General features: G+C 36.5%; 1 protein-coding gene across 1 annotated transcript; it reads left to right on the top strand.

Moving 5' to 3' along the window:
* Window positions 1-336: 336 nt before the first annotated feature.
* LOC129000820 (diacylglycerol kinase epsilon-like) lies at window positions 337-13,151 on the top strand. Its single transcript, XM_054427846.1, has 12 exons — window positions 337-540; window positions 2,594-2,837; window positions 3,329-3,451; window positions 4,050-4,180; window positions 4,520-4,667; window positions 5,813-5,916; window positions 6,019-6,141; window positions 8,270-8,418; window positions 9,973-10,135; window positions 10,569-10,749; window positions 11,237-11,373; window positions 11,861-13,151. The coding sequence occupies exons 2-12, from the start codon at window positions 2,606-2,608 to the stop codon at window positions 11,993-11,995; spliced, it is 1,626 nt and encodes a 541-aa protein (XP_054283821.1). The 5' UTR covers window positions 337-540; window positions 2,594-2,605; the 3' UTR covers window positions 11,996-13,151.
* Window positions 13,152-13,694: the final 543 nt, after the last annotated feature.

Consider the following 13,694-nt stretch of genomic DNA (forward strand, 5'->3'; position numbering starts at 1 on the left):
TATAAAAGTTGAAATCGTTAGCCAACAATTAAATTCATTGGGAACAACAAATAATTAATTCTATTTTCCAACCGAACCGGCGTGTAGTCTGTAGTGTGTAAGAAGTAAAACATGATAAAACATATAAACTGTAAAGTAAACAACAGCTGATAAGGATAAGGATAAATAAGGCTGTTTATTTTTCATTCATTCATTTGAATAAATAAATATCGAGAATCAGGGAATCACTATTCAGCAAAATAACATAGGGAAAGCGGATTATTTTAAATAATAAACAATGTAAATGTGGTGTCATTTTTTTTATTGATGGTGTAAAAATTAAAATAGGCCACTAATGACATTTTGGTAAAGCTTTTTGAAACTTGTTCGTTCTAGTTGGGTATAATAGGCCTATTTACAATTACCTCCAGCCATTGTTAATTCATTCTAATTAATTCAATGCTACTGTATTTCTGAAAATTAAAATGGCTTTGTCATGTGCATCTTTATAAACAAGGCATAGGCCTAACCTATTAAACTGAGACTTCAGACTAGATAAAGGTAAGGTTGATACCTATTTCATTTAATTAAACAAGGCCCTACAACATAGGCCTAGTCTAAACATTTTGAACAGTCAAATTGAGAAGGCTAGCCAACCGAATTGAGCTAACACCTTAACCTAGGTCTAGGCCAAGGCCTCGGCTACTATGTTTTTATCAACCAGGCCTTTTACCTTTGATGTCTTCACTACAATCCGTAGATAGGGGGATAGTCATGGTTCTTCCGTCTGGACAGGTTTTCCCTATAAGCCTTTAGTTAGTTCGGGTACAGTTTCTTAACTGGGCTACGCTAAAACTGTATCGATTGGAACTATCGATTTGATTAAACACTCATGCGAGTTTTCCGCCATCGGCAAGTTTGGTTGGTTAGGTTAGGTTATGATAGTTTAATTTTATAATAGATATATTTTAAAATATCGATTAAGTTATTAGGCTAATCAATATTTTAAATTCGGTAGTTTCAATCGATATTAGCGTAGCCCAGTTAAGAAACTGTACCCATTTGTTCAGCTAATTTTGCTTGGACTGCCAGTATTAATGAGACCATCCCTTGCCCAAAATTAAGCTAAATTCTAGCTCAAGTATATATGATATTATTTTAAATTAGCCTAGTAATAGCCTACTACTCTCTGTCAATTGGCAATCATGGTTCCAGGGGGTAGGGAGGCTAGGACTAGTTTGTAGGAAGTAAGTTACATACATAATACATGATGTCTCCATCCGCAGTCCTTTGCCATAAGGAATTGGACAGGGCAGGGGCTTTACAAAGAATAACTTGTAACCTTGATTAACTTATCTGATCATTTGTTTCCTAGTGTTCTATTTATAATTTAAGAATATTAAACACACATCTTGTTTCAACAAACTCTATTTCCAAACTAAACCAATGTTTACAAAAATCATCTGTCAACAAAAGATATTTAAACACAAATAAATCATATGACTAAAAGAACAGACTTTTAATACAACATCCCGCCTCAAGATGTCTACATCTTCATGAAGCTCGAGGAAGAGAAGCATCATCTCATCATTTAGTTCACCCCATGCACACGTTTTCGCAAGGCCATGCAAATCTGTTATAAATTTTTCAGATGGATCGCTCCCTTGCTTGTGTCTCAAAAATTTTGATCTCTCATAAATTATATTCCGTCTTGGCACAAAGTATTCATCAAAGGCCCGAAGAGCCTCCTCATAAGTATTAGGTTTTGGTGAAAACGAATCGAAAATATCTTCACTTCTACTACCCATTGTAAACAAAAGTACATCGATTTGCCGAGCGTCAGAAGTGCTATCCAGACCGCAACCCCGTCTGTACCTTTGAAAGCGATTCCTCCAGGAATGCCACTCATTCGGAGTAAAAGAGAACGTTTCCGGAGTTGGTAACGTGATATTGATCATCGGAGTAGTAGTACACATAACTGCATTATTTTCTCGGTTCGTATGTACCAATGCAAATCCTCGTGACTCATCTTTAGTCTTTCTAGAGTCCCTTTCTGAAACGTAGTTGAGTTCACTTTGGGTGTCGTCCTCACCGTTGTCCTCATACCTTTGCCTCCGAGTATTTCGTTTTTTTCTGCCCTTACTTGACATTATGTGTGGTTTTAGACTTTAAGTTCGATAAAAATCCACTAAGCTGCCACCATGTTCTATTTATAATTTAAGAATATTAAACACACATCTTGTTTCAACAAACTCTATTTCCAAACTAAACCAATGTTTACAAAAACATGTTTACAAAAATCATCTGTCAACAAAAGATATTTAAACACAAATAAATCATATGACTAAAAGAACAGACTTAATACAACACCTAGACTAGTTAACTTACCTTTTTTCTGTGCTATCCAATCTTCCCAGGCGACGATTTCAGAGTAACTTCCGAGAAATTCAATACGTGTAGGCCTATAAACTTCACATACCATACTTTTGTGTGATTGATTAATTTACTTAACACTTACATTAGTGGTAAAATGGTCAAAAATTATTTAATTTCTTAAGGTAAGTAATTAAACTAAACACATTTGATAAGAGTAAAGATCATTTTCATGTTATAGACCAACACAGCCATGGATTTCATTGCTCCAATCAAGAGTTTGTGGGACAGTAGTATGAGTCATGTGTTCTTTCCTGTGCTTGCGGGAATATCCATCATTATCCTAACCACCCATCTCTACCACCATTTGAAACCCGAGACCCACGTACCACTCAGAGACACCAAGAGCCACAACTGGAAGAGCTCCAAAGTGGTAGGAGAAGCAACCCATTGCAGCATCTGTGAAAACTTGCTTTTGACTAAAGGTTTGTGAAAAATAATAGCCTAGTTAGTTCATGAGTAGGCCTATGAATATATATCAACTTTAATAATATCATAGGTTAATATGATGTCAAGCCTACCGGTACTTAAAACATTGTTCATTGAAATATCATAACTTAGGTAGGTATTCTGAATTATTACTGTAGGCCTACACAAAACAGGTTTGGTCATCCAGATGCATGGTGTCTACTATCCAGGAAAACCGGGAATTCTAAAGGAATTTTACATTACCTTGAAATATATTGGAAAACTCCAGGAATAAACCCAAATTTCCGGGAATCTGAAGCCCAGTCATCCGAATCCTCGGTTAACCTTCAAGCCAGATTTTATATACCTTGAGAAGTGAAAATTATGTGAACCTCATAAAGTGTAGCCTATTATTTTTATTTAACCTATGTTTCATCCAACATTTTACCTACATGATATTCTAAACTTTAAAATAACTCAGTGAATGTAAATCCCGTCTTTTATACAGGTTATTACTGTGACAGCTGTGGAGTGGCAGCCGATCCACCATGTTTAAAAAACGCTGACAAAACATTGAAATGTAAGAGCCTCTCTAACAACGAAAAACCAATGAAACATCATTGGGTCAAAGGTAAGTCTTTTAGAGCAACTTTAGCAAAACTTATCAGCCAGTTAAATGAACAGTAGAGTTGACGAAAGTTTTAAACAGGTTTAATCACATTAGTACCAATGATACGCTAGTAATTTCTAGAAGAGAAGTTGTATGTTTGATTCTTAAAAAGGTTCATTGAACTCACACGTCTACTCTACCCAAGTGTCAAATAAATTTCATTCTATGAGAATGTTCTAGCCTAAATGAAGTACTATCACAGTAATATTTTTAACATCCCTTCAATTACTCATTGTTTTCCGTGATCACAATGAAATTATTCACAATGAAAAAACCGACAGCTAACTTTTTAAACTAACCCATCCCAAATAAAAACTAAAAAAAGCCATTTATTTTGCCAGAGATTTTAATTAAGCAGTTCAAGGGGAGCTGGGGTTGGCAAACACTGTTTTAACCCTGTAAAGAATACCCTCAAATTACTACTACGTGACTACTGAAACTACTGCTGACGGTTTAAAAACCGTCATAGCTTTTGTAAACAAACAAAACCCTTTTTGATGTCTGCTTCTGCTATTTTCACTTCAGCACATCCAGGGCTTGAGTTTGATCATTTCTGCAGGTAACCTTCCATCGTATGACCACATCTGCCGAGTGTGCAGTGATGCGTGTGACGATGTCGGCCTAACAGACTATCAGTGTTGTTGGTGCCACACCATTGTACACACCAGATGTCTTCCAAAGGTGGCACAGGTGAGGTAGAGTGTGCTGCCGTCTGTAATCTGATAAGTACCAACCCCAAAGTTGTAAGTCACAATTTGGTCGCGTAATCAACTAAGGGTAAGATGACAGCATTTTTCATTGGTAATTGGCTTGTATTAAACAGTGTTTATCCCTCGATTTCAAAAGTAATTTGGTTTAATCCGGATATGTAATGAACACAATTAATTTTTTTGTCAAACCTTACGTGACATAACTTGACAAATGATAGCCAAGCAGGCCTGCATCCAATGAAGGAAACGTCTTCAGTCTCTAGAATAATATGAATAGTGTAGTGTTAAAATAAATTAATAATGTTTGTCATGTTGGTAGGAGTGTGACCTGGGTCAGTTCCGTCAGCTGATTGTGCCTCCCTACAGTGTAGAAGTGATGTCCCGTCGCACTAGTATCAGCCATAGACTGATGCTGTCATCTGTAACTTCACCAGATTGGGATGATTGGTCTCCTCTCATCGTTGTTGGTATTCTGATTCAAATTGTACAAAAACCTTTGAGTGTTCAGTTATTAGACTTATCAAGTATCTATTTCCGTGTTACGGTACATAAGTGTTACATATTTAAGTATTTTTGCTGTTTTTCACGGTAAATATATTTTACGGTAAATACATATAAAAGATGCTAAGTGGTGATCGATTTAGATTGTTTACATTCACCGATTGGGTCTGATGATGACTGGAGTGTCCAGTCTAAATCGATCACCACTTACCATCTTTTATAGGTAAGGACCTTCTGCGTCTTGTGAGTAAACAGTATAAGTATAAATACATTACAACCTTTATTTGACGTATTTTATACTTTGAGGTAATCTCTACAGGGTGAGGCAGACCATCCGTACGTAATGCATAGCGGCCAAACTAAACAAAAAAACAAGGTAGATCTTTTGTAAAAACTTAAACCCTCCTATTTTTACCCCGTAGAATTTGGAGAATTTATTTGAAATCTCCCAAACACACCGAAAGGGTAGTTTTTTAGGGGTGGGGCTAGATTTTGGAAAATTTTCAATCGCATAGTAAGTGATACCTCATTTTTAAGGTATTTGTTCACTTAACATTTTGATATAAAAACATTAAACTTATTATTTTAATAAAAAACCAGGGTGTTAAAAAAAGTCTGAAATTCAGGGTCATAGCGTTAGTTTTACTGCAACCGCCTACAGTAATGTAGGGGAAACAATTTGTTATCCAAGATTAATGAAAAGGTGCCCTTTTCAATAATATCCTTAAATGTACCAATGCAGTAGGCCTACTTCAAAGTTTATTAATTTCCAAAATTCAAGACATTTTGGAAAATGTAATGCAAGGACTTTACCCTACAAGTAAATAAACTCAAATAGCAACATAGGTTGTGTAGTACATTAAAAATATGTTTAAAACTATATTTTTTACATTTTTTAGTTTGGCTCTATCTCCAAAAGTTTCAAAAATTTAGTCTAAAAACATATTTTTCAATTATTCTTTTGGGTTTTTTATAATAAAGTAGCCTATCATATAGAAATAGAGGAAACCATGAGATAAAATATCTTTTTTGTACTTTTTTCAAATCTAGATATGTTTTAGTATTACCGTATGACATACAAAATATTTACCATGTACTATTTTCATTACAGCCAACCGCAAGTCTGGCAACAACGATGGTGATTTAGTTCTGTCGTGTTTCCGGCGCTTGCTCAACCCTGCGCAGGTCGTAGACCTAGCACAGTGGCCACCACAGGTAAGAACTTACAAATATTCTTGTTTAGCTTAAAGTTTAGTTCAATTGTTTTAACAATAATGATTTTCTTAAGGTTAAACTCGAATGTTTGTCTGTGATTAGGCTGCACTGGAGTGGTGCCAACTGCTAGGTCCGTCTCTAGCAACACCAGCCGTCGTGTTGGTGGCGGGCGGAGACGGTACAGTGGGATGGGTGCTAAATGCCATACACCAATTGAAACTCAAGGTAACTTAATGATTATTGGTATAATTTAGAATAAATTATCATCTGTTGTTTTGTTTTCCTAAAATCCTTGAATCAAGTGTGGTAGATAATCACAGGGGTTTTTTGATTACTTTATATAGTTATCGGCTACAGCTGAAAAGAGGTTTTTTGGAGGCTTTTAATGCAAAGTGAATGCAGCAAGTTTCACTATAGGCAAGAAGCTATTGTAGTGGTTTGTACAGAAAGATCTAGATCCAGGACTGATTTACTTTTTCATTTAGATGTCCCCAGAGGCCAAAACACTATTCAATAAGTAATAAGTGTTTTTCCTTTAACATCTATTTTCCATCCGTCCTCTTAATCCGATTTTTACAAATTTGAAGCTTATTATCAAGGTGAGTGATGAATGGGAATGAAAAAGTTGATTTCCTTTAGGGATTTGTCCTCCTTGCCTTTAATTTGTTTCTAGAGTTCTTTCAAGGATTCAGTTTGTAACGAGTTATTTTTCCTAGGGGGGTATATTTTCGCTATTTGGCCGCGTACCGATTGTAGAGGTAAGCAAGCGGCGGCGGCGAACCTAGCTAGCACCCTTTGACCCGGCTTATCAGTTCGGATAAGCCTGGGATATCCTGGATCTTCAGCACAGTCTAGGACAGAGACATTCGAGTCGTGGATCCTGAAGAGTGAGCAGTTAGCGTGTGTCTAGTGAGACGTCAAGTGATTTGGGTGACATCGGATAGTGTGGTGTCTTGTGAAGACGACTGGGATACGTCGGTGGTGTACGTAGAGAGGAGTGTACGTGACAGTGGTGTCGGAGTACGTTGGTGGTGTGATCGCGCCGAGTGTTGGTGTAAGTTGGGTACAGACCCACTATTGGTGAGTGGACGACGTTCCTTACATTTTGGTTTAAGAGTTGATAATATTAATATCTGATTTTATTGCGAGAGTTAGTTGTAACCAAACTGGTCAAAGCCTGACGGTAGTTAGGATTTATTTATTAGTCAGGAATAATATCAAGGTATATTCCTAACGGTTCTGGGCAGGTGCTAAAGCGCAATTAATATATTTTATTGACTATAGTAGATATTATTTTGCGTTGTACCAAGAGTTATTTATATTACTAATAACTGTGAGGCCCGACAAACCTAGGCTGCACGATTTGGCGTGCGTAGTTGGAAGCACGTGGCCAGTAGGCTAGTAGCTAATATTATTAGCCTATTAACAGAAGCCCAGCTAAGTAACATAAAGTTGGTAGTAGCAGTAGCAGTAGTAGGGTTGTTATTGTTTATTCATTTGATTATTTTAATTTAACCTGAATAGCTTGTTTGGTAATCCAACACGTTATCTTGGTAGCTTGGATAGCGGAGTACCGGCTATCAGATAATATATTTATCTAGTGTTTGGAACGTATTTAATATTTATTTACCTGCTACTAAGTAGCTCAATAATTTAATAGTAGTGCAATTGACATCTAGTTTTTGCTTGATTAGCTTGGTATTTATTGAGACCAGCTGCTAGAGGTGTAGTCTCTCTGCTTATAGTGCACTTGTATTATTATATGGTATTATTATTGAGTAAATTGTCTGATTCTTAGCTTGGGCATTAGAGTTGTGCATTGGATTATAGTGGCCTAGTAGACCCCGCCTGGTGATAACGCGCGTTGTGGTTTTTGTTGGCAAGTCGTCGTGTAACTCACTGTGTTTTAGGCACTCTGGGCTTAACTATTGGATAGTTAGAACGAAGCCCGAGTTGCGTAGTCAGCAACGACCCCTTAGGAGTGTGGAGAATCGGCGTAGGCCTGGTAGTGATTATTGCACGTTTGTTTTGGTGACTTGTTTTTTTACTTGTTCACAGTGCCCGTGTATGAGCCAGTCCTATACCGGTTAGACCCGGCTTTTGGCCTAGTGGTTTCCCTGACCTTATCGCAGACCCTGGAACTTAACCCAGCCATAGTAGGCTGAGCTATCCTCAGCAAACGGTTGCGACGACCGCACTCTTAATATTTTTTTACCAGTGCAGAAAGTAGCGTCGCAAGTTTTGCTGACAAACTTTCTTTATAGCCAGTTAAATGCGAAATGTAAATCAACATTATAAAATGGTTAAATAAGACCTAATGATGTTATCAAGTGGCTGTTACGTATGTCGCTAGGTGGAGCCAGTAGTGGGGATCGTTCCACTCGGCACTGGGAACGACCTGAGTAGAGTGCTGGGGTGGGGCAGTGAACACTCGACGAGCGACATCACCGGAGAACAGATCCTGAGAAACATCCAGCGTGCGACGCCCGTTAAACTGGACAGGTACTGGGAACTCAGATATGCTCAAGCTGTACCTACTGTTAAATCAGAAAACTTTAAACTTATCAAGCATTGCTTCTAACTAGTGATGTGTCAATACCAATATTGATCGATTCTGGATACCAATACCTGAAAAATCTATTCTTGATACTGATACAATTTTTTATTGTTTTGCCAAATTGTCTGAATTGATTGGTTATACTACACCAACCCCTGTCTTTATGTCCTTCCATTAAGTATTTTTGAGGCAATGGAATGTTTAAACCCAACTAGATAATCTATACTTATTTAATACGCAAGCAGGTTTTTTGTGACAATTACTCCTCCGAAACTACTGAACCGATTGATATGTTTTTGGTGTCATTGGAAAGAGCGTAACGTGAAGTTGTGCAGGAAACTTTCTTTTTAGGGAAATAATTAGAGAGTGAGGCCCTGGGACCCTTTAAATTTTCGTATTTCTCCATAAGATTAACATGGGAAACAAAAATTGTTATGAAACTCCAGCTGTTGTCAGAAATTAAAAGTGAGAAGAAGAACATGTTAATTGTAAACAGTCAATAAGTTTGCCAATTTAACAGTTTGCTACAAATATTTACTGACTTGGTTAAAATGAAACATTTACTATTTGAATTTGGGTTGGCATAAATATTACAACGGAAAAAGCGAGAGAGCCTGGATAATTTGATATACTAAAAAGAAAACTGAATTAACACTGTGCTGCATTTCTTAGTAATGATTGAAAGAGCCGATTTGCAAACTATGGAAACATAGGAAAGTCATAGAACACCACCAAGGAGAAGAAATAGAAATAATGTTTTTTTTTATATATTTGTAATCATTATTATAGACAACCGAATGCGGCTATGACTTAGGCCATTTGTAGAAAACACAAAAAAGATCATTTTTCAAAAGTACATCATTTATCATTTTTGAAAAATGATAAGATATATTCAAGAAACGTTGATTATATCGATCTGTTATGTACTTGAGTATTTCCATAATCTTTGAGTCTAATCTTTTAAAGTCATCAGAAATTATAACTTTCATCCGTTTTAAAATAACTCCCGTAATACTTAGAAATTGCTCGAAATCGAGCAACAGGGACACTAGTTTAAGTTTAAACCCTTCTAAATACATAAACAAAAACTACCATATTAATAATAAATGAAGATCTACAACAAAAAGAAAATGATGTTACAGAGGTGTGCTTGCCTGACAATTTCAGCCAAACCAAATTCGAGGTAATAACGTGATCATTGCCAGAGGTCGTGGGGATATCATCTTCGTCTTCTGGGTTTACTGCAATATCCAAAATATCTTCCTCAATTACGGAAACATCATCACTGTCTTTCGTGGTTGCGGAAAAATCATGGACGGTAATTTTCCTATTGTGCGGGCGTCATGTCCACGTCACGGGTATCGGTATCAAAATCGACTTTTGACGATCGATTCTCTTTACCGATACCAATGGCCAAGTATTGGTGGTATGGAGAATCGACACATCCCTACTTCTAACAATTATTTTGCTATTGAGTGAAATGTTAACAATTTTACCAGGTGGCAGGTAGATGTGAGACCGTTTAGCCACATCTACCGAGGACACAAACAGCTGTTGATGTACAATTACCTCAGTATTGGAGTGGATGCTCAAGTTACGCTAGACTTCCACACAACCAGGGAGTCGCCTTTCTATCTCTTCAGCAGTCGAGTGTTTAACAAGGTAATGTGTGAAAGAAGCGATCACGTTGGCTATTTATATTAATATTTTTGTTTTAGTTTTTTTAATCAAGATCTGGATCAAAATGTAGGGAAAGGAATATTGAGATAAATAGATTATAACTAGAGTCACTGCTCTCTGGTTAAACATTAGAGAAAAACATGCCACTGTTTTTGCTGGTTTGTTTTCGGCATTCGTGTTGTTGTTGTTAGGTTGGCTGAAGTGTTCACAGTGATTTTTAAATGTGTTAATGTATGAGTCATTGACGATCCAATGACTTATGTGAATGAAAGGGTAATAGCAAGAATTAGCTTTGAATGTTTTGATACTAGATTCTCATATTCTGAGCGTTGGCTCCACTGTAAAATTATAGAGGTTAATATAAATAGTATGAATGAAAAGTGAGTTTCATGTAATAATTTAGTAATGTGTTCAGCTGCTGTACTTGCTATTTGGAACACAACAGTGTGTGGAGCGGAGATGTCAGGACTTGGAGAACAAGCTGGAGTTGTACCTGGACGGGGTGAAACAGGAGCTTCCTGAGATAGAGTCTGTAGTGGTGCTGAACATTCCCTCCTGGGGCGCTGGGGTGGATCTGTGGTCACTACTGAAACAAGGTGGGTGAGAACGCTGGGCTTGCAGTTGGCAAGCTCGGGTCAGGTCATTATATTAGAGGTGTGCAAGCGTCTTGGAACTTTAATTCTATACAAGATTTCTATGAAGATTTCGAGAGATGAAAATGATAAAGCCACATGGGATGATAACGATTTCGCTGTGATCACCGGAGACATTGATGATTTCATCGCAATCACAGAAGATCGTAGGCTACAATATTATCCAAGCCGATTTAAACAAATCAATACTTTCTAAAGTAATGTGATTTTGGCCTGAGATCCAAAGGTGAAAAAGTTTACCTAACCAGACCTTAAACAAAAAATCTAGTAAAATGTGAATAAATTGCTTTAAAAATACTAACATACTAACATACTAAATCAATTTATCTTTGAACGGAAAAAAAAACTTGAACGTACAACTTTGAAAATTCTGGTCAAAATTAGTTCCTGTATATGATGGAAATATAATGGGCAAATATGATGGTTGCAGACATGCCTGATCTTCCTGAGCAAAGTATCAGTGATGGCAAGTTGGAGGTTGTCGCTGTTTATTCTTCCTTTCACATCGCACAACTTCAAGTTGGTCTTTCGTCCCCGCATTATATTGGCCAAGCATCATCAGTGAAGGTAAAGTCTATATTTTTAAAATTAAGCTTTGAAACATTTGTTGCCTTGTGAAACACTTTTAATTGCTTTGTGTTTTTCAGTTTGCGTTGGCCCACTTGCTGTTTTATTCAGCATTTTTGTCACTTTTGCTGTGCACCATTACCAAAAAACACTAGATTTCAGATTGCTGTAAAAACTGCTGTTGTTGTGAGAGTATCAAAATAAAAACGTTAAAATATATTTTAGCAAAATATATCATAGAAAAGGACTTTATTATAAAAAAGAAATCAGGTCAGTCCTACTCATAAATTCTTATAAGTTACTCCTATATTCTCTATGCCTCAGTCGATATCCTGTGAATTTTCCAAATGCTTTCAAGCCTAATTCAGTAGTGTAAAAAATGCTGGATTATTGTATGTTGGAATAGTGAGATTTTAATGCACTTCCATTCCTAAAATAATCACCACACTATTTAGGAAGAACTAAAATTTGTCTGTCCATTTTGCAGATTAAATTAAAAAACAAAATGGCAATGCAAGTTGATGGTGAACCCTGGAACCAACAACCAGCGGAGATCAACGTAAACTATGTGAACCAAGCTTCCGTCCTTCAATTGGAGGGTGAAGAAGAAGAACTATCGTAGAAAACTTATTGGTTCCTATCCTACCCTGGTAAAACTTATGATTTGTAAGTTTCTCCAACCTTTACTAGATTCCTCTAATACCTCATGAAGTACTTCCTAAATTTCTATATCAACTCCTAGTTCTTATATACATAACCAGTATTTCCAAATCAAGTGGAACCGTTTAAAGTTGTGGATAGTTTTTGATAAGTCAAAAGATGATAGGTTTATACAACTCAACTCTGCACTCTATGGAAATGATCTGTGTTGAATTATGCAGTTTTGCTCATATTAACCCATTGACAACAAAATTTGTTTTATTTCTCTATTAATATTTTTTTAGGTTATGTCCTTTTATGTATATTATCATATAATGTACATCAACTTGATAATTACATTTCTAACCATTTTTAACCAAAATAAAATCCAAAAAAGAAAAATCTGTGTCCTCCTCTTCTATATTAGTTGTCCAGTTCTATATGAGTAGGAAAAAAATCTAAACAGGTGTTGCATGCAATCCTTATTAAAACTCACTAATGCCGTCAAATCCACTCGCGGCGGACACCGTTTATTTGAGGTGGGACCTCCACTCCAGCCAAGCCACACATTACCAAGCTAAATATGGAGTGCACATGTTCAGGATTCAATAGAAAGACCTTAACGCTACACTCATCAGTGCAACACCTTAGCCAACTGAGGTACCATGCCACCTTCAGCCAAACGGGTCAATTGCTGATATAAGCTCACGACGACACTAGCTCTCCTAGGTTAGATTTAACGTACTAGAGGGCCAGTGGGTTAACAGTACCACTATCTTGTGGCGAAATGCGGTGACGGGCTAGACTCACGAATTGTTGTCAATGGGTTAAGGTAATCGTTTATCTTGAATGTTTGTTATTTTTCACTATTCTTAGATAAAGAGAAATATTTTTAAGTCTTTACGGCAAAAAAGATTTTTATTTAATTTATGTTAAAATAAGTAATGTTAAAATTCCGTTTTTTCTGGGGCATTAGGCGTTAGTCAATGTCTAAAGATTATTTGGTTTCTTTCCAAATTTAAATTTGTTTCTTTAAGTATTTTAATGTATTTTTAAATATTACCTTCTTTAAATACTTAAATAAAATAAAATTACAAGATTTTTGCAACAAACTATGTTCATACTGAGCAGACGTAACATTGGTAAAACAATATATCATACAAGAACTCTTTGATTCTTACATATATAAACCAAACCAAACTTTGAGTTTCTGAAGAAACAGTGTAACGGCATGTTTTCTGTTAAACCATTTTTTTTTTGTTTTTAGCAAATTCCCCATATAGGGAATAAGCTATTAATTGTTGTTTCTTATATATGTTTGGTGAGTCGGTGGCTCAGTCGGTAGCGTCACGGACTTCGGGCCCAAGGCAGCGATGTTGTGGGTTCGGATCCTGGCCAATGCTGAAAACATTTTATCAATACAGTTCACCTTTGTACTGTACCGGCTCACCCCTTGCTTTGCTGGATACGTTCCAAGGGCAAATGCAAGGTCGCCAACATCTTAAAAAAAAATATGTATAGAAGCTCGTACAAGAAATAGCTTGTAATTCCAAGTTCAGTGTTCCTAGTTTTTATTTAGTAATTAAAAATATCCATTAGTTTCCATCCTTTAGACAAGCTGTAGTACCAAAGAACTGGCTTGGGTGGTAAGGAAATGTCCGTTGTTTCCAAATAAAAAAAAT

The sequence above is a fragment of the Macrosteles quadrilineatus genome, unplaced genomic scaffold (genome assembly GCF_028750875.1).
Source record: "Macrosteles quadrilineatus isolate MER2022 unplaced genomic scaffold, UCM_ALF_1.0 Scaffold_8__2_contigs__length_117827958, whole genome shotgun sequence".
Lineage (NCBI taxonomy): Eukaryota > Metazoa > Arthropoda > Insecta > Hemiptera > Cicadellidae > Macrosteles > Macrosteles quadrilineatus.

Coding starts and splice junctions, on each gene's coding strand:
- LOC129000820 (XM_054427846.1), top strand. CDS start 2,606: ATGGATTTCATTGCTCCAATCAAGAGTTTGTGGGACAGTAGTATGAGT. Junction 3,452..4,049: donor GAAACATCATTGGGTCAAAG/GTAAGTCTTTTA, acceptor TCATTTCTGCAG/GTAACCTTCCATCGTATGAC. Junction 10,750..11,236: donor GTGGTCACTACTGAAACAAG/GTGGGTGAGAAC, acceptor TGATGGTTGCAG/ACATGCCTGATCTTCCTGAG.